Here is a 25,746-nt window from a genome sequence, read left to right as displayed (position 1 = left end):
CGTGTTAATTACGTATTAGATGAGAATCTATTTAAGATTAATTGCTTATTATAAAATTTTGAAAGTACAATAACTAAATAAAATACATATAGTAGAAAAACGAGCCCATCAAGGCCCATGTTCAAGGCCCATTGGACAACAAATTGGGCCAATATTGGGCCCAATATGAACATGGTCGTACAGCCCGGCCCATGGTCGTGTTCGCAAAATTACGGTCCTCCTATCATAGGTTTATCACCGCGCCTTTCTTTTTGGATCGCATCTCTTCGGTCTTCCATTATATATCTATTATCAGCTGCCGTCGAAAAACCCTAGCTTAGCTTCTTCTCACCAGGTACGAATCTACACTCTTTCGAACTGAGATTTATTTTTGTTGAAACTGATACTTAATTCTATTGCGCTGCGGCATTTTTTTTTTCGTTTTGTTTGTTCTTCCTTGATTTGATATTCAGTTCTTATTTATCTCTATCTTGTATTTTTTACTCGTGTGGTTGTTCGTTTACTTCGTGTTTTGATTAGGTTTGTTCCTTTTTTCTTCTTTTCAGTGAGTCTGTAGCTGCTCCTTGAAAAGAAAGGGTTCCGAAAATGAGGTATGTCGAACTGTTTTTCCTTATAGTTTATTTACTGTTCAGAATCTTGTTTTAGAACACGGTTTTGATTAGTGCTTCTGCTGGTGTTTATGTTAAATATGCCGTGGCTATAAATTTAGTTCGCGTTCTTTTCTCCTGGAAGATTTGGAAGTATGAAGTTGCATCGTAGGAATTTATTTGCCGTGGCTATAAATTTGGTTCGCATTTTTTTCTCCTGGAAGATTTGGAAGTATGAAGTTGCATCGTAGGAATTTATATGCTGTGGCTATAAATTTAGTTCGCATTATTTTCTCCTGGAAGATTTGGAAGTATGAAGGTGCATCGTAGGAATTTACTTGGGCTATATTTTGAAGTGTTCATGATTCTACCAATTCTGGAGTTTACAATACTCGTTCATACGTTTATACTAAATTGAATTTTGTTTGCTGGAGGCTTTGGTTCGTATCATTTGCGTTACGTGTGTCTTTGAATTTACTGAATGTAGTTTTTCTGGTTTATATCTGCAGCAAACTTCAGAGTGAAGCGTTGAGAGAAGCCATTTCATCTATCTTTGGTGATAGCACTGAAAAGAAGCGCAACTTTACTGAGACTATTGAACTTCAGATTGGACTGAAGAACTATGATCCTCAGAAGGACAAGCGTTTCAGTGGATCAGTGAAGTTGCCTCATATCCCTCGCCCTAAGATGAAGCTTTGCATGCTTGGAGATGCTTTGCACGTTGAAGAGGTAGGCTTTATATTCTCGTAACCTTTCCACTTGTCTTGTCCGGTTACTATTTTGTGTGAGGCTTGCTGTATTTTATGTCACAATTCTACTAGCTACCGTGTTTAAGAATATATATGAAGTTTTTAACGGCAATTAGATCTGGACAATAAGTTTATAGTTGTTTTCATCTGTGTTTTATAGGCATGATGCTGAATTCTGTATGAGCATTATTAGTGACTTTGTACTTGTTGTGGAAAACAATATACTTCGGCATTTCATGCATAGTAAATAGAAATTTCTAAACCGTTGCACGTCAGCACTATCCGTTTACTAAAATGTGCGGATGCTTATTTTAGGCAGAGAAGATTGGTATGGATTATATGGATGTGGAAGGTTTGAAGAAGCTAAACAAGAACAAGAAGTTGGTGAAGAAACTTGCCAAGAAATATCATGCCTTTTTGGCATCTGAAGCTGTTATCAAGCAAATTCCCCGTCTTCTGGGCCCTGGGCTCAACAAGGCAGGCAAGTGTTCTGAACTACTAGACATCCGGAATTTACCCTTTTGATCTTGTGGCTCAAGTTAGTAAGTTCTTGTTAGTTTTATCGTCGTGGTGATGCAAGCTAGTGGCATCTGAAAGGCTCTCGATAGACTGCATGCTTGTAAATTGAATTCATTCTTTTCTTTTGAAAATGCTGTTTTGTTTTGCACAGCTCACATAAGGAAGTCATATTTTTGTAGTTCTTACTAACATCGACATGTACATTGTCGTTACAGGTAAGTTCCCTACCCTGGTTACTCACCAAGAATCCCTCGAGTCGAAAGTCAACGAGACAAAGGCAATGGTTAAATTTCAACTAAAAAAGGTTCTTTGCATGGGTGTTGCCGTCGGTAACGTCGCCATGGAGGAGAAGCAAGTTTTCCAGAACGTTCAAATGAGTGTCAATTTCCTTGTTTCCTTGTTGAAAAAGAATTGGCAAAACGTAAGTCACAGGCATACTTTCCCCCCCATTTAATTTTAGTTCTTTGATTATAATCACACCTTCGTATTTTGATTAAAGAACATACTAACACAGTTTTCAAATGCTCTCTACACATAATCAATCCTTGTCCTTGTATCGACTTATGAGATTGGATGTTTTTTCTTGTTCATCAGGTGAGGTGCTTGTACCTGAAGAGTACTATGGGAAAGGCATATCGAGTCTTCTGAGAACTTTTCAAATTTTAGATAGTACTGTTTGCTCTTTCGTTTAAGACCCAACCAGTTGAGGTGAAATTCTATATTATGATTGGTAAAAGTTTTCCTGTTTATTTTTCTTTTATTTATTTTTTGTTTAGCACAAACAAAACCACTAGCTGCACAACCGTTAACACTCATGATGGAAGTAATGTTTTCTTTTTTTTTCCATTTGTTCTCTTATGTTTTGTCGATTTTTTTTTTCCAATTTATTATACGCCTATTTTGCTTAATTTCAATTATTCAATTAATTATCGATACAGCTTATTTTAAATTAATATTACGCAAATTTTCAATTTTGAACTTTAGATGAAGCCTCAACCTTCTTTAAATAATTAAAACCTAATTTGCTTTTAAAATGTTGATTTTAAAAGATGAATTGTTTTGTACTTCTGTAGACGTTTAAGATTCATTCATCCAGCTGTTTGGCATCATTGTTTATGTTTATGATTGTATGTTCTACGTCTATCATGAAGTGTTTGAAGTTCACTCGGGTCTCTTTCGTTTCATGGATTTTGTCTGGATCCTTCTATCTTCCGAAAAAAAGTGAAGGAGAAGTATCTTCTTCGGTGGATCCCTCTTGTTCTTGTTTAGTCCCCTCTGTTTCTTTTAGTTTCTTAGTAAGAATGGGTGATGGTATTCTACTAAGTAGTAGACATAGGTAATAAATAAGAGAATACTAAAGATTCGAGTCATAGAATTTCTCAATTCTGACACAAGGTACTTATTAGATCTCTATAATTGCGTTTCAATCTAAGCAAAAATGCTATATCTTTATTACCGGCAATTCTTAGGAAGGAAGATTTTGGGCCCCAACGACAAAGGAACTAGCATTTTTGGGGACTAGCCCGCTTCCCATTACTTGAAAAGGGAAATTCCTCGCACATAATTAAAGGAGCCATTGAAAGGTGACTGAAACACTAGAAACTGCGACTACCCGAGCTAATGATAAAGGCAAGAACACTTTCCACCCAGCGACTACCCGAGCTGCTAATGATAAAGGCAAGAACACTTTCCACCCAGCGACTACCCGAGCTGCTAATGATAAAGGCAAGAACACTTTCCACCCAACGACTACCCGAGCTAATGATAGAGGCAAGAACACTTGCCACCCAAGTTCCATTAATTGATCTTAACGATATCATGGGAATGGTGCACATACCTATATATATATATATATAGACGTTGGGGCGGACGAACACTAAGATGGAATAGGCCCGCTAATATGCCCAATGTACCTGCTGCAATATGATGAGAGGCTATTCCGCCCGGAACAAAAGGATCAAACCCTTCGACACCCCACGCAGGATTTACAGCTTGTACCCTTCCGGTTAATCCATAAGGATCGGATACCCATATTCCCGGACCATACAATCCGGTTACATGAAATGCACCAAAACCAAAGCAACCCAACCCTGAGAGAAATAAATGAATTCCAAAAATCTTCGGCAAATCCAAAGAAGGTTTTCCTGTACGTTCATCACATATAAAAAGAGAAAATATCTAATGAAAAGTTTTTGAACTTTTAAAATGCTTTCAATGGTGTATTATTTGAATTAAAGTTATGAGTTTAATTTATTATTTGAATTTCCAATCTAATATGTTATAAAATTTTGATTTTAAATTAAAAAAATATTCAATATTTGAGATGGTGAGAAATTTGTTTAAAAATATATTAAATGAAAGAAAGTTAAATAACTAAACTCATAATTAAAAATTATTTTATAATAATAATAAGTATTTGTAAATGAATTTATTTTGTAGGCAGGTGAATGATGAATAATAGATTATTGTTATGAACAAAATAACGTTACCCTAATTAAGTAAAGTTTTATCTTCCTCAAATTGGGATCTAAATTCATAGGTATTATTAATGCAATTTACAAAAAAAAAATTAATTTTGATTCCACCACAGCCAAAACCTACATTCTGATGCTCCCATAAAGAAACGATTCAGAATATGGGTGAGGGCGCGCTGCGTTCGTTTGGTTACCGCAAAAGCGGGGAGTGTAGGAAGAAAGAATGCGAGGGAAAGATTTTGCAGCGGAAGAACGTAAAACCTAATTCCTTCTGTTTCATTGATTTTCAATTCTTCATTTCATCTTTTGATTCGAATATGACCCAATGTCTCTGCAATTTCAAAGCTTTCTTCTCTTTTTTCAACCTCTGATTTGCTTGTTTTCTTCCACCTTTTGCACTTCTCAGCTACGCGTCTGATTTTCGTACGCCGCTGTTGTTTTGGAGCTCCGACTGTTGGAACGAGTTCTTATCTCTTCGTTTTTGCTACTCTTCGCTTGGTTACCCATTTTCTATCTCTCAATTTGCTGGGTTTATTCGACCTAGGGTTTTGGCTGATTTTTACTTTAGGGTTTAGGACCAGGGCTCTTCTGGTCCGCATTCTAGGGTTCTAGCCTGGAATTTTGTTCATAGCTGAAAGCGTTTGGATGTTTTTCTCTTTTTGTTTTTTTTGTTTGTTTCTGTTTCGGCATTCGGTATGTTCTTAACAGTACCGCGTTGCGAGACTAGAATTTTGTGTACCCTTTTTCTTTTGAAATTTGGGTTCTGTTATGGCTCTGTTTTTACGCAATTTCTTATTGATTAGTATTGGGTTAAGGTGTTGGAAAACGATGAATTGGGAAGAAACAGCCTGAGGAGGGAGGGGTTGTTTTTGGGTTCGGCCCTAGAAATGATTGCAGAAAAACCTAGTTGGGTTAGGCATGAGGGCATGCAAATTTTCTCGATTGATGTCCAACCTGGTGGTCTGAGATTCGCTACTGGAGGAGGTGACCACAAGGTACTTTTTCTTGTCATTTTTTATTCCAGTTGGGGGACTCTACAAGAATGGGGCTAATATGTTACGACTTCCATTTGTGTTTAAATGGGTGCTGAGAAAAATGTATATTGTTTTACGAATTGAACGCAGATGTAGTGGCACACTGTCTCTTTCCCTTTAGTTTATAGTTGATAAGAATAGTCTAGATTGTATAAAATCGTATGAAATTTTTGAGTTTTGTTTCCTTTTTCTTTTGTAGTCTTACTTCTGTCAGAAAAAACTACATTACATGTTAATGGTAATTGCTTATTTCGTGTTTTTAGGATGAAGGAATGAATCTGTATAGGAAAGTTCATATCTTTATGCTCCCATTGGTACTTTAAAACAGAGGTTGGCCTTTTGAATCTAAATCTAAATCTAAATCTCGGTTCTAGATGAGGGGCACTTGATACCTTTATGTGTTGGAAGCCCCTCTCCACACTAATTTTGAACTCCAATGAGGCAATTATGGATCCGAGGAGGTAATTCTGATTGGTCATACGATTATGAGCTGAATAGTCAGAGAGTGCTTCTGAAAAGTCCTTATGAGAGTTTCCATAAGACGTTGGCCGTTTGAATCCAAATCTTTTCCCCTTCTCTTAAACATCCAAATTTGTTTACTTCATATGACTAGTTGTGGTCTGATCCCTTGGCCATCTTGTTCGATACTCAGTTCTAGATGAGGGGCACTTGATACCTTTTAGGTGATGGAAGCCCCACTCCACACTAGTTTTTAACTCCTTTTTTATTATCATAGGATTATGAGTTGAATAGCCAGAGTGTGCTTCTTAGAAGTCCTTATTTGAGCTTCCGTATATACATGTATGTGCCTCAAGTTATGATGTACAAGAGTACAATTGCATTGAAGCATGCTAGCAAGTTAGGATTTATTATTTTTGTTGTGGTGTTGGTCGTGTTATGTGATTACTGTCTTGTAGTGTAATTAACAAAAAATAAAAAAAGAAAAAGAAAAACCCAATTTTTCTGCTATTCATAAAGTTCCTAATTGTATTCAATTATGCGAGGAAAAATATCACTTTTACTACATCTTGTACTTCTGCAGGTTCGGATATGGAATGTGAAATCTGTTGGTAGGAACTTAAAGGGCGATGATTCTAATCAGAGGCTTCTTGCTACTCTTCGTGATCACTTTGGGTCAGTTAATTGTGTTAGATGGGCTAAGCATGGTCGTTATGTGGCATCAGGGTCTGATGATCAAACAATTCTTGTTCATGAAAAGAAACCTGGTTCAGGGACCACTGAATTTGGTAGTGGGGAGCCCCCAGATATCGAGAACTGGAAAGTTGCTATGACTTTGAGGGGGCACACAGCTGATGTGGTAATGATTTAGCTTCTGATTTTTATGCGGTACTTCATGCGTTTGATTGAATTTATTTAGTCAGTATTTTTAAAAAAGTAAGATTGGGAGAATTAAGCACCTTATGTCTCTTTGTAAAAAAATCAAACTGCTTGCTGTTGTAGGTTTGTAATAGTTTCTAATTTGCTTATTTATATATTGAAGTATTATACTGAGTGATGAACGTGTTACTTATTGATGGCATCTAACCTGGGAGTTATATTTCAATGCATGAAGTAGGTGGATCTTAACTGGTCTCCAGATGACTCGCTATTAGCGAGTGGGAGTTTAGACAACACAGTCCACATATGGAATATGAGCAATGGTATTTGTACAGCTGTTTTGAGGGGCCACTCTAGCCTTGTCAAAGGAGTTGCCTGGGATCCCATAGGCTCTTTCATAGCCAGTCAATCGGATGATAAGACAGTTATTATATGGAGAACAAGCGACTGGAGCCTTGTTCACCGAACTGATGGCCACTGGACAAAATCCGTATGTTTGTTCATTTTATCTCTGGGTTCTTTTTTCCAAAATGTTATAATTTCAGAATATATTTATGTTCTTGTGGTTTTTCTTTTCCAGCTTGGATCTACGTTTTTCCGACGTTTAGGATGGTCTCCTTGTGGACATTTCATCACTACCACTCATGGTTTTCAGAAGCCCAGGCATTCTGCACCAGTTTTGGAGAGGGGGGAATGGTCTGCCACATTTGATTTCCTAGGACACAATGCTCCTGTTATTGTTGTGAAATTCAATCATTCTATGTTTCGGAGGAATTTAACTAATGCTAATGAGATGAAGTCTGTTCCTGTTGGGTGGACAAATGGAGCTTCGAAGGTTGGAGGCAAAGAATCCACATCATATAATGTGATTGCAATTGGGAGTCAGGATCGCACAATAACTGTATGGACGACAGCAAGTCCTCGCCCTCTTTTTGTTGCCAAACATTTCTTTACTCAAAGTGTTGTTGATTTATCTTGGTATGATTCTGAAAATATGCCTACACCATTTAATTGCTTTACATCTTGTTTACGTTTTTTCACCTATCACCTTCATTTGTTACTACCCATAATTTTCAAATTTTCATATTCGAGCAGGAGTCCTGATGGATATTCACTCTTTGCATGTTCCTTGGATGGGTCAGTTGCGACTTTTCATTTTGAGGTGAAAGAAATTGGACAGAGGTTGCCAGATTCAGAACTTGATGAGATAAAAAGAAGTCGTTATGGTGATGTTAGAGGTCGGCAAGTGAATTTAGCTGAAACTCCAGCTCAGCTGATGCTTGAAGCAGCTTCATTGAGGCAAGTCCCGAGCAAGAAAGTGGTTTCGGAACCTCAACAAAATCTGACGCATGCAAAATCTTCAATTGATGCGAGGGATGCCTCAAAGACTTTGGAGGCGCAAGTTGATGAGTCAAAGAAGAGCGGGGGAGCTGGTGGGGGCGGGGGAGCTAGTGGGGATGGTTTAAATAAGGTATCATCAGCTTCCCTGAAGGTTTCTAGTCCTGTGAAGCAAAGAGAGTATAGAAGGCCTGATGGAAGAAAGAGAATTATTCCAGAAGCAGTTGGAGTGTCTGTCCCGCAGGAGAACAAGTCTGGTGGGATTCAGAGTAGCAATGCACTCGATTTCCCTTCTATGTCATCTGACCAAAAAATGGAGAATAATGGTGTCGTTTCCCCTGAATGTTTAAGGGAAAGCTCTGCGAGGGGAATGCCCAGCCAACATACTGATTTAAAGAAGCGTCCAGGGGTCACTGCTCGAGCAACAATCACTGATAGTTTAGTCATCGAGAAGGTTCCTCTCTCTTCAGGTAGAGATGTAAACATGATGGTGGATTCTTCTGGGAATTTGAAGACGTCGTCAAGTTCATTGGCTTCCTGTAGTTCTGTACTGTCAATTAGGGTGCTTGATAAGAAAGAAGGGGAACATACCAAGCCAATTTGCTTGGAAGCTCGACCAAAGGAGCATGCTACTAATGACATTATCGGGGCCGGAAACACATCAATGTTGAAAGAAACAGTTATTTCTTGTACTAAGGGATCTAAAACTCTGTGGTCCGATAGGGTCTCAGGGAAAGTCACTGTTTTGGCTGGAAATGCAAATTTCTGGGCAGTAGGGTGTGAAGATGGATGCGTACAGGTAGTTACTGGCTATTTGATTTTTACATTCTTGGCAATAGAGCAGATGTTTAATGCAGCATTAGATGAGTCAATTAATCGAAGTTGTATTACTCTAACATAATAATACAGTACTATGACATTATATAAGCTTCAAATTTATCTACATGTTTTTATTTTTGAGTAGGTTTATACAAAGTGTGGTAGACGTTCTATGCCTACCATGATGATGGGATCTGCTGCTACATTTATTGATTGTGATGATTCCTGGAAATTGTTGCTGGTGACTGGGAAAGGTTCCTTGTACGTATGGGATCTGTTTAACCGCAGTTGTCTCCTTCACGACTCGCTGGCATCATTAATTCCTTTGAACCCTGACTCATCTACAAAAGATTCTGGTAACATTCAACATTTGAATTCTTTTGATCTAGGAATGTTATTGTACCCTAGCAGCAAGCTAATGTCAAAGTTTCTTTTTAGTTTTCTTTTCTCGTTTTTTCTATTGCTTCCAGTAGAAATATGCCTTCTGATTGTAGGGTTTATCCTTCCACTCTTTCAGGCACAATTAAAGTTATATCTGCCAAGCTGTCAAAATCTGGTTCTCCTCTAGTTCTTTTGGCCTCTCGCCATGCTTTTCTCTTCGATACTAGCCTTATGTGTTGGCTGAGAGTAGCAGACGACTGTTTCCCTGCATCGAATTTTTCCAGCTCTTGGAACTTGGGGTCAATTCAGAGCGGAGAACTTGCTGCACTGCAGGTTGATATCAGGAAATACTTAGCTAGAAAGCCAGGTTGGAGTAGGTCTGTTCTTTCTTTTCAACATATAGTTCTGAAGCTTTAAAAACTTGGCTTCTGGTTTGTTTTCACATTTTCCGGAACAGAGATGATTCATTTTCACGATCGCGATGTTGATCTCAACATGTTTGATTCTTAATGTCGCATGAATGATTTGGAAGGAAGATGGGTTTTTCAATTTCTTATTGTTCTGATTCTGATAGGTTCCTAGTTAGTAGTTTCCTGATCTTATTTAGATAATCTTGAAGTCGAGTTTATTTGTTTAGTTTCTTCATCCTAGGGTCACTGACGATGGGATGCAGACACGTGCTCACCTAGAGACTCAGATGGCGTCCTCGCTAGCATTAAAGTCACCTAACGAGTATCGCCAATGGCTTCTATCATACATACGCTTTTTGGCAAGGTGATTTACATTTAACACATTTTCATTTTTTGCTTTTGCACATTTTCTTATAGCTTATCTCTTTTGATGGCAAATGTCAGCATTTCAGTTCACATGTCTGTGTTTGATGTTCTTGTTTCATTGGTTACAGAGAAGCAGATGAATCTCGACTACGCGAGGTTTGCGAGAGTTTACTAGGACCGCCAACTGGGATGGCTGGAGATGCATTGGCAGATACAAAAAATCTTGCCTGGGATCCTTGTGTGCTTGTAAGACATCCTTAACCTGTCCTGAAAATGGCTTTTTAATCATACATGATGCCTTCCTGCGTTTCTTCTGATTGACTTAGTACCTTCTCTATGCTTAAATCTAAATCATCGAAGTCGAGGCTCGAAATCTTTTGCGTTTGGAACTAGTTATGTAGCACAATGTAGATATCCTCATATTACTGTTCTTAGGGGCTGCCGTGATGAGGAATTTGGTGTCTAAGAAGTTTATGATACTCACGGATTTACATTTATGCAGGGCATGAGAAAGCACAAACTTCTAAGAGAAGACATCCTTCCGGCCATGGCATCAAATAGAAAAGTCCAGCGACTGCTGAACGAATTCATGGATCTTCTCTCCGAGTATGAAAATGTCGACCCAAAAGATTCCCTTCCGTCAACATCAAGCATTCGGGAACCATGTCACGAGCAATCTGCTCCACAGCAAGCAGAGAAAATGGAAACTGATCCCACAGTTAGTCATCCAAAGCCTTCCTCCAAATTGGTAATGGTTCCAACAAGTTTTGCTCCACCTCTAGAACAGGTTTATGTGGGCGAGTCGGTAAAGGATCTAGTTCCTTCGGAATCGAAAAACTGACGTTCTTATTGACCCCATCACATTCATAACTAGATCCCGCAACTGACATCGATTAAGCATCATATGTATCACACCAAGTTACGTTCTTCAGGTTCATTCTCGATCGATCGTGCTTACCAGTCCCCTATACATATATGCATAGGAAAAGGTTTCCATCCCGGACATTCTTTCCGTAGTACCATCCGTCTGAAGTAATAGTTCTAATTCAAGAGTTGATTCTTAGGGTGGTGGCTAGAAGTGATAACCCTTTTCCATTTAACTTCTCTTTTCTCTACATTTGTAATCTAAATAACTCAGAGCCACTTTTATTACCATATATCGGTATGACGTAGATTCCCGAGTCTAAAGACATCAGTACAGCCCGAGGAGACCTACTAAGGTCTCTGCAACTGAGACGAAATTTAGCTACAAACATTTGTATCATATTTGTGTTAAATATCGGAGGCTCATACGTTCGTATGCGTATTAAAACTTCTAGATATATATCAAGAACCGTGCTCCTGAAACTGGCTTCGACATCGTATGAAGCTTTTAGTCGAGCCGCAATGGCATTAACCTGCTGCTTGTTGTCCACTTCTTTTACTTTCCAGCTTCCATTATGTGCTTAAAGCTATTTGGAGGATGTGAGGACATTGCAGGTTTATTAACATAGGAAGACCTTGTTGGGGTGCTGGAAAATTTTGAAGTCATTTAGGTCTCTTTTCGTGAGAGGTTTTGCTCGATATGTCGAACGAGTTATTTTTAAATAAAATATAATTATGTTTGGTATAGCACGAGAATGTTATCAAAATTTTATGTAAATATATAATATCTCTGTTTGATTTATTATTATTATTATTTTTGACCATTTCTTTTTATTTAGTCAAATTATTAAAATAATTTAAACTAATTAGATTTTTATTCATTAATAAATCTATTATGAAAAAACTTTTAATTGTACAGTAAAATTATCTTTTTTTTAAGCAATTAGATTTTAATTTAATTTACATTTGTTATTTGTAGATTACAATTAATGATAAATATTAAAACTTAAAAAATTAATCATTTTCGTTATAGTTTTAAACTAATATGAAAATAATAATAATAATAATAATAAATAATGATAGAATTAATAAAAGTCTAAAAAATTATTTAATATGAAAAAAGTTTTTAACTTATTGTCCCAAACCTTTTCATTTGGACTCTAGCTTCAACCATACCCATTTTTTTAACCTAAATTTTAATTTTAATGTTATATTGACTAAATAAACATGTTCGTATAATTTGGTAAGCTACGACATTAGGCCACCTAAGAACATTAAACACAACCAATTTTAATTTATATAATTTGGTAAGATACGATATTATATTAGGTAAGTAGAGGCAACAAAACTAAAAAGTTCGACCGAGTGCGTCAACAAAATACATTTTGAATTACTTTACTCGTTTATTTCTCCCAAGTTACTAGTTTGCTCGCAAGAAAAGTTTACATTGATGAATATAAAAATAATTTCTTATGTCACACCGACACACATAACTTATAGGTATAAGATAGCTCAACAATTAAATTTTTTTTTTTGCTCTATATTTGTAATGTAATATTTTATTATTTGTATATATTATATTAATAACTAAAATCTCGTAAAATCAAATATCAAATATTTACACGTCATCACTAACGGTTAGTTATTAACGTTAAATATTATTAATTTTTTTAAAAGTAGGGTAGGGTTGGAGTGGGTTGGATTGTAAATCTATTTTCGAGTTATCCGATAAAAAAAATGTTAAATCGAAAACTGAACTAAATTTTCGGTTTTCAAAAATTCAACTCAACCCTAAACCAAAAAGGAATTTAAGGGGTTAATAGTGTAGACCGGTTAGATCGTTCCCAATTTCAAAACTTAATTAATAGAAATATATATTTATTTTTTGGGTTTTGAAACAATAAATAATATGTAGGAGAACAAAAACACGGTGTGGAAACCTTCTTATAACAGACACGTTTTAAAGCCTTGAGGAGAAACCCGAAAGAGAAAACTCAAAGATGACAATATCTGCTAGCGGTGGACCTGGGCCGTTAATTGCAATAAATTTAAAAAAGGAAAATAAAATACAAATCTTTATCTTCCAATATTATCAAAGTATTATTTTATTATTTTCTTTCACCAATATCCAACTATATTCCCAATTGACAGCTAATCTAATATTTTATCCATATAAGACTTCTTTTAAAAATATTATTTATAACGTACCAATGTTAAATACATCATGGTTTAGACTTGGAAAATACAGTAAAAAGAGCATTTGTGCTTTGTTAGCCCATGGCTAAGTTTGTTTGCAATTCTACGTAGTTTAGGTTGCATGTAGAATCATTCAAGCTAGACACGATCGATCTTGCTGGTAGAGTGATTCGAATCTCAAACGAGTGTTCTTGCCTTGAGATATTCGATCAACAAAGTAATCCGAATCTTACTCTCCGGGTAATATTCCGTATCTTATCAGTCACATAGGATACAGGAGAATGTCGGAGCTATCAAATTTTGAATCCAAATTTCGAATCCTGATTAAAATCTTGGGCATAAAACGTTACACGTGAATTATACATCTCAAATTATTTGGTGAAATGTCGTTATTAGACAAACGTATAAACAAATGAAAACTATGGTTTGTGGTGGTGATAAACCCATCAAATCTTCTACAACATTCACATCATTATTCACTTAATGTTTGTCATTAAATCACCTCCTCCCTTTTAATTATTTTTCGAACAAACGCTAATTTGATCTTAATTTTTATAAAGTAAAAATGGACTACACGGTATCGGTATGAACTCCAATTTTAAGCACGTTCGTTCCCGTATTATGATTCTACGTATAGATCGTTTTTAGCTAATACAAAGTCATTAATCATCCAATCGTGCGTTCTTTTTATTATTATCATCTACCTGTTATGCTAGATCGAGCTGATCAATACGTGTATTATTGTGTACCATATCACTTCATCATAATTTATGGTTCAAAACATAATCGTAACTATATTTAAAGAGAGTAAACACATTAAACGAGACGAGGATGGATATGATTAATGTATCTTCGAACAATGTATTAAAAAGGAAAAAAAGAAATTTGGTTGGTTGCGTGGTTTGGTATTGATTGAACCTGCCCAGTCCTTTAATTGTGTTATGGGCTATTGGTGTAGGTGGTTGAATTCAATGGTTATGTTCACACTTTACATCGGTTCGGGATACGTCCGTGTATTGGATTCTCACTAATATTTGCCTTACTCAAGTCGATATTCTCCCTTCCGCTTCGTCTACTACTGCTCGCGCGGGTGCTTCCCTCTAAGGCGGAACACTCCCCTACCGATGCATTTTTACATCCCACAGCTTCGACAGGATCGCTTAGCCCCGTTCATCTTCGGCGCAAGAGCGCTCGATCAGTGAGCTATCACGCACTCTTTCAAGGGTGGCTGTTTCTAGGCAAACCTCCTGGGTGTCTCTGCACCCCTACCTCATTTATCACTGACCGATCATTTAGGGGCCTTAACTGGTGATTCGGGCTGTTTCTCTCTCGACGATGAAGCTTATCCTCCATCGTCTCACTGGCCGACCTTGACCCCTGTTATTTTGAGATTATATCTAGTATTCAGAGCACGTTGTCTATTATTCTTAAATTATTTTTTAAAATAAATATTATTCGTCATTTTAGCATATTTTGTTGACATAGATAATAACGCTAAATTCTTTGAAGTATTTCTTAATTATTATATTCTCGAGACTCGTTTACCTCTTATTTGATCGAACGTTAAATTTTTTATTATTTTCTTTTCTTTTCTTTTCTTTCTAAAATTATAATTTTAGTCTATCAACTATTAAAAAATATTATTTTTTTTGCATCGATATTTTCACATGTCTATAAATTTAATATCGGTATTGACATTAATAAATGTAAAATCAATATTTATTTTCAATTATAAAAAAAAAAAAATTAAAAAAAACTCAAATGTTTATTATCAATTTATTTATATTATAGTTTAATATCAACCTTTAAAATTAAATAAAAATGTTATTAAGTTTTACCATAAACTTTTAATTTCATCGTCAAATAATAAGAATCGAAATATTTATATTACCTTCACTTTAAAAACATAAAAAATGAATTAGATTTTAAAAAAAGATTTTTACTAAAATTTGTGTTAATTATTTATTAACTTAGTATATTTTAAATTAAGTAAATATGAACCTATAAAATTTATATGATAAAAATTTAATATATTTAAAATTACTTATATATATATATATATATATATATTATTTAGTGAAATTGTTGTAAGGGCATAAATAGCATATGAAACTAAAATAAGATTTTAAATGCAATGCCCAATTTTATATTTAGTTTGCTGACTCAGTATTTAATGTTCAGACACTCAACTGTTTTTTTGAGTTCAACCATCAATGACGTGGCAGTTAATTTTTTTTTTTTAATTATCAAACGAGTTTTTAATTTTTAGTTGAAGCTACTGTTATTAGATATTGTCTGTTTTTACTTGTTATATGTCATGGTTAGTCTCACGATTTTAAAACGCGTCTACTAAAAGTGGTTTTCATACTCTGGTGTAATAAAATGTTTTGTTTCTTCTCTGAGTGATTTGAGATCTTACATAATTTACCCTTGTGGGGTCTAACATCTTTGGTGGCGGACCGTCCGATGTATGGGTTTGATATCATTTGTAACAACTCAAGCCTGCTAATTGTTTGTTTTTACATTTTTGGATTGATACCCAAGTTTACATTTTTTGATATCGACCCTTTTTAATTATATAAAAAGAATTAATAGCATGTGCCTAAAATCATCACACCTTCTATATATACCAATGCAATAGGGTTTAAACTAGTGTGTCCATTTATATTCATAATCTCTCTCTGCCCCTCTCTCTGTCTGCCTCTCTCTGTCTCTCTCTCTCTCTCCGCCTCTCTCTGCCTCTCTCTGTCTCTCTCCGCCTCTCTGTCTGCCTCTCTCTGTCTCTGCCTCCCTCCGCCTCTCTCTCTGCCTCCCTCCGCCTCTCTCTCTGCCTCTCTCTGCCTCTCTCCGCCTCTCTCTGCCTCTCTCTGTCTCTCTCCGCCTCTCTCTCTGCCTCTCTCTGTCTCTGTCTCTCTCCGCCTCTCTCTCTGCCTCTCTCTGTCTCTCTCTGCCTCTCTCTCTCTCTCCGCCTCTCTCTCTCATGGAGTTTCTTGAGAATAAGACCATTTTGATCACTGGAGCCACTGGTTTTCTAGCAAAAAGTAAGTATTACAGCCCCAATATCCAATTAATTTTCTGTGAGAGGCTAAGAATTGTTCATAAAAAACCCATTTTAATGCAGTTTTAATCGAGAAAATTCTTCGGATTCAACCAAATGTGAAGAAACTCTACCTGTTATTAAGAGCAGCTGATGAAACTGAAGCTAAAAAACGTTTCTATAATGAGGTATAGATCCTAACAGGGACAGTTTTTGCATGTTTTTTTGTTGTTGAACACGACAAACCATTGATTTTGCAGGTGATTGAGAAGGATTTGTTCCAAGTTTTGAGGAAGAAATGGGGTGCAAATCTAAATACCTTAATTTCCGAGAAGATTTGTTTGGTGCCGGGAGAGATCTCGCTCTCGCAAATGGGATTGAAAGATTCCATTTGGGTCGACGAGATGAAGAATCAAGTGGAAATAGTTATAAATTTAGCTGCAACTACTAATTTCGATGAAAGGTATGAACCCGTGTTGTGTCATAAATGGTTTCAATGTCTCGAACAACGTTGTTGTATGTTTGTGTTTGATAGGTACGATGTAGCACTTGGCACCAATACGATTGGAGTTGAACATGTCGTAAGGTTTGCAAAGGAATGTCGTAATTTGAAGCTTCTTGTTCATGTATCTACTGGTTAGTATCTCGAACGATTTTTAGTTTCGACATTTATTTTAGATATTCAATAATGGAAGAAAATTTGTGGTTTTTAAGCTTATGTTTCGGGAGAAAGGGACGGAGTCATCTTGGAAAGTTCATATAAAATGGGTGACTCTCTTAATGGCGTCAAAGGGCTCGACATTGAAGAAGAACAAGCTATTGTAGCGGACAAATTAAAACAGCTTAAAGAGAACGGCGCTACAGAAGAGTTCGTAACTCAAACTATGAAAGACTTAGGCCTTGAAAGGTAACATTCCTTATAAGGGTGTGAAAATCTCTGTCTAACCGACGTATTTTAAAATTTTTGAGGGGAAGCTAACATATTTGCTAGTGATGAGCTCGGGCCGTTACACTGTAATAACTAGTTTTTTGTTTGTTTTATTTACGATCAGGGCAAATCTATATGGATGGCCGAACACGTACGTATTCACAAAGGCAATGGGTGAAATGACGATTGGTGACCTAAAAAACGATCTACCTCTGATCATCATTCGACCAACAATAATTACGAGTACTTACAAAGAACCGTTTCCGGGTTGGGTCGAGGGAGTTAGGTACACGTTTTTAAAATACGTCTTAAATTGTAGTAGGTGGGGAACATTAAAACAACCACAATATTGCCATATTTTGATAGGACCATTGATAGCATTATTGTTGGATATGCCAAAGGGAAGCTAACATGCTTTGCTGCTGGTACCAATTCAAGCCTTGATTTGGTAAGATGAGTATGCTCTTACATTTTTTTCTAATACCCATTTGAATGCAAGGCACGAGATTGATCGAGTTTAGAAAAATGCAGATTCCGGCCGATATAGTGGTAAACACGATGATCATGGCGATGGCAGCTCATGAAGACCAGCCGTCTGATCAAACGATCTATCACGTGGGTTCTTCAGCAAGAAATTCCATGACGCATATTGATCTTCAACGTTTTAGTTATCAATATTTCACTCAGAAACCGTTGATCGACAAAAATGGAAAAGCCATTAAACTCGGAAAAGTTACCCTCTTCAACAGTATGGTTAAGTTTCATAGATACCTAGCCATTCGCTACTTAATTTTTCTCAAGGTACGTTCTTACCAATACAAACTCCATAATATGGAAAATATAATCTCAATCCTCGGCCACATGGAGCTCACGGGTAAAAACTTCTCTGTGAGATCCCACGTCGATTAGAGAGGGGAACGAAACATTTCTTATAAGGGTGTGGAAACCTCTCTCTAGTAAACATGTTTTAAAACTGTGAGGCTGACGACTATTTGAACAGGCCAAAGTAGACAATATTTATTAGCAGTGGACTTAATTATGTAGGGACTCGAATTTGCAAACATAGCATTTTGCCATTCTTTTCAAGACAAATACATCGATACGAGGAGGAAGTTCAATTTGGTGATGCGTCTCATCGAACTTTATCGCCCCTATCTCTTCTTCAATGCTATGTAAGTATATGTTTCTGCGTTTAAATAATATTAAATTTTAGAGGTCAAATGAAAATATATGAACGTATAAGGATGAAAATGTAATAATGTGAAAGATTAATGCTTGTTTGTTTTCGTATGTACAGATTTGATGATACGAACACGGAGAGATTAAGGAATGATATACGAAACAAAGATACAAACGAAGCATTTGTTATGGATCCTAAAGATATCAACTGGGAAGATTACTTTATGAACGTTCACTTTCCGGGACTTGTTAAACATGTCATCAGATAATCGTAATTTTATCTGGAAAGATAAAATTACTTATTTTTATCGATCAATACTCTCTACAAATTTTTAAAAATTAAATTATGTTTATTATAAAGTGTGTGGGGGAATAAAATATTGTATGGAAACGAAAATTTTATGAACGTGAAATGAAATAAATATATTAGTCGTTTTAATTATTCCATTCTCATTATTGTAATGATTTATACAAAAAAGAAAAAGAAAATTTTATGACTCGTCATCGTACACAAAAATTTGTGTCCTACCAAATGACATGACTCGTGATCGTACATTTGAAGGTCGTCACCTTATTTATTTGCACGTGGGTAATAACCTACTGTCTTTTTTAAGAGAAAGCTCAAAGTGGACAATATGTGGTGAACTTAGGCTGTTACAAATGATTTCAGAGTCGGTCACTAGACGATGCAAGATAATGGTCGAAGTAGGACTAGATCCTCTTCATAGTAGACGTGTTGTAAAACTGTGAGGGTGACAGAGATACGTAATAGGCAAAGGCGGACAATATTTGCTAGCGGTGAATTTGAACTAACAGGTGGTATCAGAGCAAGACACCGGGCGGTGTGCCAGCGATGGCGCTTAGCCCCCAAGAGGGGTGGATTGTGAGATCTTACATCGGTTGGAGATGGGAACGAAACATTCCTTATAACTGTGTGGAAACCTCTTTTTAATAGACACATTTTAAAATTGTGAGACTAACTACTAAAACTAATAATATCGAGCTTTGGCTGTTGCATAAACCTAACAAACAATTGTTTTAACTTTGTGATATTGTTTTGTATCTATCTTTTTAATTGATAATAAATTTAAAAGCATAGGAGTGCTTCATTCCTTTCTCCAACCAATGTGAGATCTCACAATCCACCCTCCTTGGGGACCCAGCGTCCTCGCTGGCACACTGTCCAATGTCTAGTTCTGATATCATTTGTAACCGTCCAAGCCCACCACTAGCAGATATTGTCTGCTTTGGCCCGTTACGTATCGCAATCAAGCTCACGGTTTTAAAACACGTCTACTAGGGATAAATTTTCACACCCTTACAAAGGATGTTTCGTTCCCTTCTCCAATCGACGCGAGATCTCACAACAACTCTTTCAAGCTTCTTCAGTAGAACTCGAAACAAACTCCATCCTCCCGGTGCATAATGTCTAATAAGGCTAAATAACAGATCAAAGAAGATTTCTCACACATCCACCTTCTTCAATGAGAAAAAGCATCACCATTCACGAATTGCTTGGTGAATATTTTTCAGCTAAATATGAGTCAAAATAAGACAAGAATCTCTATACAATTTAATTTCATTTCAGAATTCCATAATAGTGACGAACTGCTTGGTCCATAATCAATATCATCAAGGTAAAACAAAAGATAATTTATCATACCCTTTTGTAGTTTTGCAGGGAGGGAGTATTTAATGAAGGTCCAGCAAAGGAATCATTAAGTAGGCCACCCATTACAGTTCCATACCTGCATTAAGAATCATGCTTTAAATAAACATTGCAATTTGGGTAGAAAAATCAAATAAAAGCTACAGATCATATGACAACGCGAACAGTAATTACGTTATGAATAGGGATAATTGGTAAAATGAAATTGAGGGGAGACAGATTGATACGTTATAAGTTCGACTCCTGTGATCTTACCTCTGCTACCCTTTCTTGAGGCCTCATATCAACAATAGAGTGTTGAACCTGGTAAAGTTTCATCAAAGATATGCGTCAATTCAGAAAAGCAATGAACAGTGAAAGAAATGCACTGACATTTACCTCATTAATCACAACACGGATATATTTTCCAAAATAGTTTGTAACTTTGTTAGGAACTACGGACCTTCACAATGGTATGATATTATCTACTTTGAGCATAAACTCTTATAGTTTTACTTTTGGTTTCTCAAAAGGCCTCGTACCAATGAAGATAGTGTTTCTTACTTATAAACTCATGATCATCCCTCCCCTTAATCAGCTAATATGAGACTCCTCCGAACAATCCTCTCATCCCCTTAATTAGCTTAATTAACCAATGGGGGACTCCTCTCAACAATCCTCAACAATCCTCCCCTCGAACAAACTATATCATAGAGCCTCCCCTGAGGTCTATAGAGCCCTCGAACAACCTCTCCTTAATCGAGGCTTGATTTCTTCTCTGGAGTCCTTGAACAAACTACACCTTTTGTTCGACAGTTGAGTCATTTTTTACTACACCTTCGAGGCTCACAACTTCTTTTGTTCGACACTTGAGGATTTTATTGATATGGTTAAGTTAAGGGCATGACTTTGATACCATATTAGGAACCACAAGCCTTCACAATGATATGATATTGTCCACTTTGAAAATAAGCTCTCGTAGTTTTGCTTTTGATTTCCCAAAATGTTTCATACCAATTGAGATAGTGTTCCTTACTAATAATCCCATGATCATCCCCTTAATTAGTCAATATGAGACTTCTCCCAACAATCCTCTCGTCCCCTTGATTAGCCAATATGGGACTACTCTCAACAATCCTCAACCACCTTCCCGTGTCACAATTTGTCAAAACAACCGCCTTGATTTTACCTATACACCACTTGCTGAAGTAATATATATATATATAAAATAAAAGGTGATCAGACAACTAATAAACGAAGAGCTCAAATAAATAAGACTTACCCTCTTTCTTTCAAATCAGTGAGATGCTTGAGAGCATCTAGATAGCCAGGGTATACACTTGAAGTTTAGATACAGTTGAAGTTTTAAGGAGGTTCGTAAGGAAACATAGACGATTCACCATGCATCTTTTCCTAAAAAAATGACAGGAAGTAAACAGTGTTTACGTTACAACATCCAATATGTATGACAAGTAAAAAATGAAATGGAAGTCGGAACTGCTCCTTGATAACTGCCTAGATGAGTTCCATGGTCAAATTATAGATTCAATTCATTGATTCTCATTGATCCTTCAAGAACAATCCATGCCTTATAATTTTCAAAGTTCACTCCACAAATCTAAGATGGCAAGAGCAGCATTGAAGTACAGCCTTGCCTAATGCTTTCCCGTATGAACGAGAGAATCCATTGTGAAAAATGTGCATTATAGGTTCCATAAGAAACAAAATATATTTCTACCATGATCTTGAGGGTTCTAAGTGTACATCATCACAACCAAACTTAGGGAACAACTTCGAATTAGATGAGGTTATGACAGAGAACTGTTAATTGTTTTCCAGTAGAATTGAAGCATATCAAAAGAAGACACATCCATTCTCTTTCGTGAGACATTAATACTCACCCGGACATAGCTAATAGTCATCTAAACCGACGGTGGCACCCATTTTGTAAGCCTGCATATGCAATATTGAATATAAACAAGAATTTTCAATTTTCTATTCTGTAATCTCCCTTGCAAATGCACATGTTTCTTCAAATAAGCATGAATCTAAAAAAATATTGATTCAACTAGGTCATTTTAACTGTGTGAAGCTAAGTGAATCAAAGAAGAGGATGGCACTTAAGTTTATCCTTGATTTGCTTATTTTCGTAGTCCACGCACCAGAAGCTGATTTATCCTTATCTTCCACATTCTACTGAGGCGTTTATCCTAAGGAATGAAAATACAAGCCGCCAAAAACAGAGCTCCTTCGGTACTACATCCACCAGGAAAGAGAGGACAAAATGGAATCAAACCAGGAATTTTCAAAAAAGTGTGACATGCACAGAGGCTAAGTGGCTACAATAAAGCTGTTTATGGATCGAAACGCACAGACAACGAAATGCACAAGGAAACAAATGCCAAAAGAAGACGATAACATTGACAGATAATTTTAATTTTAAATATATGTGGATTTTGGTTCGCTAACGCACTGCATTACGTACACTGGTCGGCCATGTCGAAGGTTGAAAGTCCGGCGTCGGCATATCGGAACATAGCCTCCACCCGATTGTCACAGTCGATTCTCCCCCTTCCTCCGCTGGACTGCCATATTCCGTTCAGCACTTGCCATTCGACACCGTAATACATTGGGTGGACCCTTCCAATGTCCGAGAGCACCTAACCGAGTTGTTAGCTCAAAGTTTTCTCCTCTCATAGCGCATTCTTATCTCCGCCGTGAAGGATTCGAAGGCGGCGAGATTATAGAAGCTCCGTTGATCGCTGCCATGGCCATTAGCTGTTGAGTACGAGAAGATTTGCGCCTGAGAGAAACTATCGAGTAGCTAATGATTTTTGCCGCATTTTCCGGTGAATGTTAACATTAATTCATAATAAAATTAATTCTAAATAAATATACACAAAATTTTAAATTTTTGAAAATTTTAATTTTAAACAAAAACTATGTTATAATTTTTTTTTTTTGAGAGGACTAAGATATGCTTCGACCCTTTATATCATAGATGACGTTATGCATATCTGTAACCGATAATTCAAGGCGAAAACAGTAATTTGAGTTATTATTTCGACGAGTCCTTTTAAGTGGTTCATCAATCATCGGATTCTTCAAAATTGGAACCCGAAAATAATTAATCATATATTCAATTTAAAACGGCAAAACGTGACTCAATTTCATTTACTTGCTCATAATATTACAAATAAGAGCACTAATACCAAAATGATATTAGATTAAAAGAAAAAAAAAAAAAAAACCAAAAGAAAATAAAAACAAAGCTCATCTTAAACAAACAAACAAACACAAACGATGAGATGTAACAAAACAGGCCCCATCTAAGTTTGCTTGCTCATAAGCCTCAAAATCCTCTGTTCCATCTGCAATAACCAAAAGCTTTAAGCTTTTTTTGACCAGAAACATTCACTAAACTTTTAACAGATAATGAATTGATGTTATCAAACCTGAAGAACTGGCTGAAGCTTGTTTCGAGTATTGATGAACTCATGCTTCATCCAACAAAGAGATTGAGAGACACTGAAGAACAGAATTTATACAAAAGATTTGAATGAATGAATGAATGAATGAATAAATCTCTGTGAAATTAAGAACTTGGGGGAAGAAATTCATTGGGCTAAAACTTTGATCTTTTTTACTCACAGTTTATGATCCTCTTTATCACAAGCTTGGATGAGATGTATAGATGCTAGCTTCATGTGGCGTGCACCAATGCTGAAATAGACACATACCCATTTTCTAAATGCTCAAGAAACATAAAGCCAAGAGATAAATAAAAATAAACACTCAGATTCACAAAGGCTGTATTAGAGTACAGATGAACAGCAGAAGAACATATAGATTGAAATATCCAAGTAAAGATGAATTACCGGGTGCTTTTCTCCTCTATTTTGTGGGCCATCATACTCAGCTTAGAGAAATTGACGTCCACAGAATCACTGCATGTTTGAATCTGTTAGCCCACAATGGAAAATGGTATGAAATGCATTTATGAAGTTCTACAAGAAAGTTTACATGAAGCAACTGAATTCAGACAATCTTGATTCAACATCGTTGAGATACACATTGATCAATTGAATAAAATCAGGCTCTTCAAGCTTTGTTCGAATCTGAGAAAACCTCTCATCAATGATCTTCTGCAAGACATGACACTGTTGAATTAGTAACAAATATGTGTTTGTGTAAACGAAAAGGAACTTAGAAGCTGGTCACCTCATTAAGCAGAGACTGCACATAATCTTGGAGCAATCCCTTAAGAATGGGCAAAGCCATTTTAGATTCAAAATGGAAGGAAAAAAGAACAAAAATACTTGAAAAAAGGGTATGAAGATGATGCATAAGTGATTAATCGTACTACTTATTGAGTTCATGAGGGAAAAAAAGCAAAAATGGGGGGAGATGAGGACAATGTGAAGCAGGCTACAAGCAGCAGTTAAGCATGATCCATCATCTATTTGACATCAACATTCTTCAAAATTTACAGTTCATGCCACTATGAATGAAAACTGAATCAAATAACTGATGTACAGGTAATGGATTATCATCATCAATCAAGTTATTGACAGGCACAGCATGTCATAGAAAGGAAAGAGAGAGAGAGAGAGAGCTGTAATAATTAGCAATGTCCTAAAATTATGAGAAACAAACACTAAATCAATGAACTACGTAAATAAGAACATGAACAAAGTTTTGGACTCACTTGCAAAAGCTGCATCAGACCGTTGGAAGTATTATGGGCTCCATTAAAAGAGTGCAATTTTTTCATGCTCCTTGGAAAATGTGGAAAATGTGGTTGTCTCTTAATAACAGTAGGATGTGAATTCGAATTTTTCATGCCTTTAGTAAACCCTCAATTTGAGGTGCTATTGTAACAGTTTTTGGCTACATCCAATGGTGCAAAACTATGAGCTACATTGTAGTTGTCTCCTCGATCCTATAATTTTTCATGCCCTAAACCTTATGAATCAACAATACATGGGAAGATTAAATTTGAGAGAGAGCAGTGTTTGGATTCAGAATTAGAACACAAATTGAAATGGAGTAGAATCGTAATTAAGGAATCCCTACAATTAAAATTCCCTCTCTGCTGTGAAAACTGGACAGAAACGAAAACAATGCGCAGCTTATCGAATTATGATTACACCTCCAAATCTGTTTCGTAACGCTAACCTTTCCTGAAACCCGCCCTCCATCGAGAATTGTTTTTGAGTGCATGATGTTCTTTTATTCTTTCTTGATAAAAATAATATTAATTCGATGCTCTTATCTGAAAGCAAGAAGATGTATTGGCTGTCATTAAGGTCGAAATTATGAATCACCGTAACAGAAATTCTGGAATGACATTGAGTTAAACAAGTTTACACCACACAACAATCATGATTAGCAATGGAAGAAACGACAGAAGAGAACAGAAAATAAATGAGACATAATCAATCTACCGCATTTTCGAGCGAGAAACACGAGAGAAGGAGAGGAATCTGTAAAATTCAAGCAAAGAGATAGAGAGTAAGAGTGCTCTCGAATCGAACATCGTGCAAGAAATCCATGGCGATTGCAAAGGCCAAGGCCAGAAATTACTCACCGGAGAAATTCCACAAGCATTTGCGCCATAACCTATCGCGAACAAATTTCCAAGTCTTGATTTCGAGCATTTAGAATTATCAAGGTTCTTGTCCAAACAAAATTCTTTTAATTTTTCATAGGGAGCAATGAATTAAATATTGTCACCTCATCATTTAATATAATAATAAGTTGCTTATAATAGGAAAAGAAAATGTCACTGTAATTATTCGAGTTCGCTTGCACGATCAACATTTTTGTCGTATGGTCTTGCACGATGTGAATTGTAATTATTCGAGTTCGCTTGCACG

The 25,746-nt window shown here is 36.3% G+C and overlaps 4 protein-coding genes and 1 long non-coding RNA gene across 9 annotated transcripts; 3 read left to right on the top strand and 2 right to left on the bottom strand.

Annotated features, from left to right (window-relative positions):
* The first annotated feature begins 226 nt into the window (after positions 1–226).
* On the top strand, positions 227–2,701 carry LOC111794864 (large ribosomal subunit protein uL1). The gene is made up of 6 exons (XM_023677031.2): positions 227–334; positions 546–590; positions 1,097–1,316; positions 1,652–1,817; positions 2,071–2,276; positions 2,450–2,701. Exons 2-6 carry the CDS (start codon positions 586–588, stop codon positions 2,501–2,503), a joined length of 651 nt encoding a protein of 216 aa, XP_023532799.1. The 5' UTR covers positions 227–334; positions 546–585; the 3' UTR covers positions 2,504–2,701.
* Positions 2,702–4,424: 1,723 nt separating this feature from the next.
* On the top strand, positions 4,425–11,429 carry LOC111794866 (protein HIRA). 4 transcript variants are annotated; one of them, XM_023677035.2, is made up of 11 exons: positions 4,425–4,583; positions 4,736–5,324; positions 6,406–6,681; positions 6,940–7,191; positions 7,282–7,679; positions 7,797–8,838; positions 9,004–9,214; positions 9,376–9,616; positions 9,891–10,013; positions 10,144–10,261; positions 10,518–11,429. In XM_023677035.2, the coding sequence occupies exons 2-11, from the start codon at positions 5,217–5,219 to the stop codon at positions 10,854–10,856; spliced, it is 3,108 nt and encodes a 1,035-aa protein (XP_023532803.2). In that variant the 5' UTR covers positions 4,425–4,583; positions 4,736–5,216; the 3' UTR covers positions 10,857–11,429. The 4 variants fall into 4 exon arrangements, 3 of the variants coding, with proteins under 3 accessions (XP_023532803.2, XP_023532801.2, XP_023532805.2); XM_023677033.2 differs by having other exon boundaries at positions 4,430–4,583; positions 5,145–5,324; XR_015421021.1 differs by lacking the exon at positions 10,518–11,429 and having other exon boundaries at positions 4,429–4,583; positions 5,145–5,324; positions 9,376–9,606.
* Positions 11,430–15,983: 4,554 nt separating this feature from the next.
* LOC111794867 (fatty acyl-CoA reductase 3) lies at positions 15,984–18,658 on the top strand. Of its 2 annotated transcripts, XM_023677038.2 has the most exons (10): positions 15,988–16,116; positions 16,197–16,300; positions 16,373–16,575; positions 16,648–16,748; positions 16,827–17,019; positions 17,165–17,326; positions 17,407–17,488; positions 17,572–17,841; positions 18,085–18,212; positions 18,338–18,658. In XM_023677038.2, the coding sequence occupies exons 1-10, from the start codon at positions 16,056–16,058 to the stop codon at positions 18,486–18,488; spliced, it is 1,455 nt and encodes a 484-aa protein (XP_023532806.2). In that variant the 5' UTR covers positions 15,988–16,055; the 3' UTR covers positions 18,489–18,658. The 2 variants fall into 2 exon arrangements, with proteins under 2 accessions (XP_086979878.1, XP_023532806.2); XM_087123752.1 differs by having other exon boundaries at positions 15,984–16,116; positions 16,373–16,748.
* Positions 18,659–19,372: 714 nt separating this feature from the next.
* On the bottom strand, positions 19,373–22,759 carry LOC111796107 (uncharacterized). The gene is made up of 5 exons (XR_002815289.2): positions 22,353–22,759; positions 21,769–21,820; positions 21,150–21,280; positions 20,144–20,191; positions 19,373–19,967 (listed from the first exon to the last, which is right to left on the bottom strand). It is a non-coding gene; the product is annotated as an uncharacterized LOC111796107 (long non-coding RNA).
* Positions 22,760–23,010: 251 nt separating this feature from the next.
* LOC111796176 (histidine-containing phosphotransfer protein 1) lies at positions 23,011–25,589 on the bottom strand (the record flags this gene model as incomplete). The annotated part of the gene is made up of 8 exons (XM_087123756.1): positions 23,011–23,238; positions 23,323–23,395; positions 23,519–23,590; positions 23,746–23,814; positions 23,891–24,012; positions 24,089–24,127; positions 25,315–25,353; positions 25,458–25,589. Coding segments are annotated over 8 exons (588 nt in total), but the record flags the coding sequence as incomplete, so codon positions are not given.
* Between the last annotated feature and the right edge of the window lie 157 nt (positions 25,590–25,746).

This window comes from Cucurbita pepo, chromosome 5 (assembly GCF_057944985.1).
Source record: "Cucurbita pepo subsp. pepo isolate OVF chromosome 5, ASM5794498v1, whole genome shotgun sequence".
NCBI lineage: Eukaryota > Viridiplantae > Streptophyta > Magnoliopsida > Cucurbitales > Cucurbitaceae > Cucurbita > Cucurbita pepo.
This window is presented reverse-complemented; position numbering and strand designations above follow the sequence as displayed.

Coding starts and splice junctions, on each gene's coding strand:
- LOC111794867 (XM_087123752.1), top strand. CDS start 16,056: ATGGAGTTTCTTGAGAATAAGACCATTTTGATCACTGGAGCCACTGGT. Junction 16,749..16,826: donor TCTTGTTCATGTATCTACTG/GTTAGTATCTCG, acceptor GTGGTTTTTAAG/CTTATGTTTCGGGAGAAAGG. Junction 17,020..17,164: donor AAAGACTTAGGCCTTGAAAG/GTAACATTCCTT, acceptor ATTTACGATCAG/GGCAAATCTATATGGATGGC.
- LOC111794866 (XM_023677033.2), top strand. CDS start 4,491: ATGGGTGAGGGCGCGCTGCGTTCGTTTGGTTACCGCAAAAGCGGGGAG. Junction 4,584..5,144: donor AGATTTTGCAGCGGAAGAAC/GTAAAACCTAAT, acceptor TATTGGGTTAAG/GTGTTGGAAAACGATGAATT. Junction 8,839..9,003: donor GTGAAGATGGATGCGTACAG/GTAGTTACTGGC, acceptor ATTTTTGAGTAG/GTTTATACAAAGTGTGGTAG.
- LOC111794864 (XM_023677031.2), top strand. Junction 1,818..2,070: donor CCCTGGGCTCAACAAGGCAG/GCAAGTGTTCTG, acceptor TTGTCGTTACAG/GTAAGTTCCCTACCCTGGTT. Junction 2,277..2,449: donor TGAAAAAGAATTGGCAAAAC/GTAAGTCACAGG, acceptor CTTGTTCATCAG/GTGAGGTGCTTGTACCTGAA.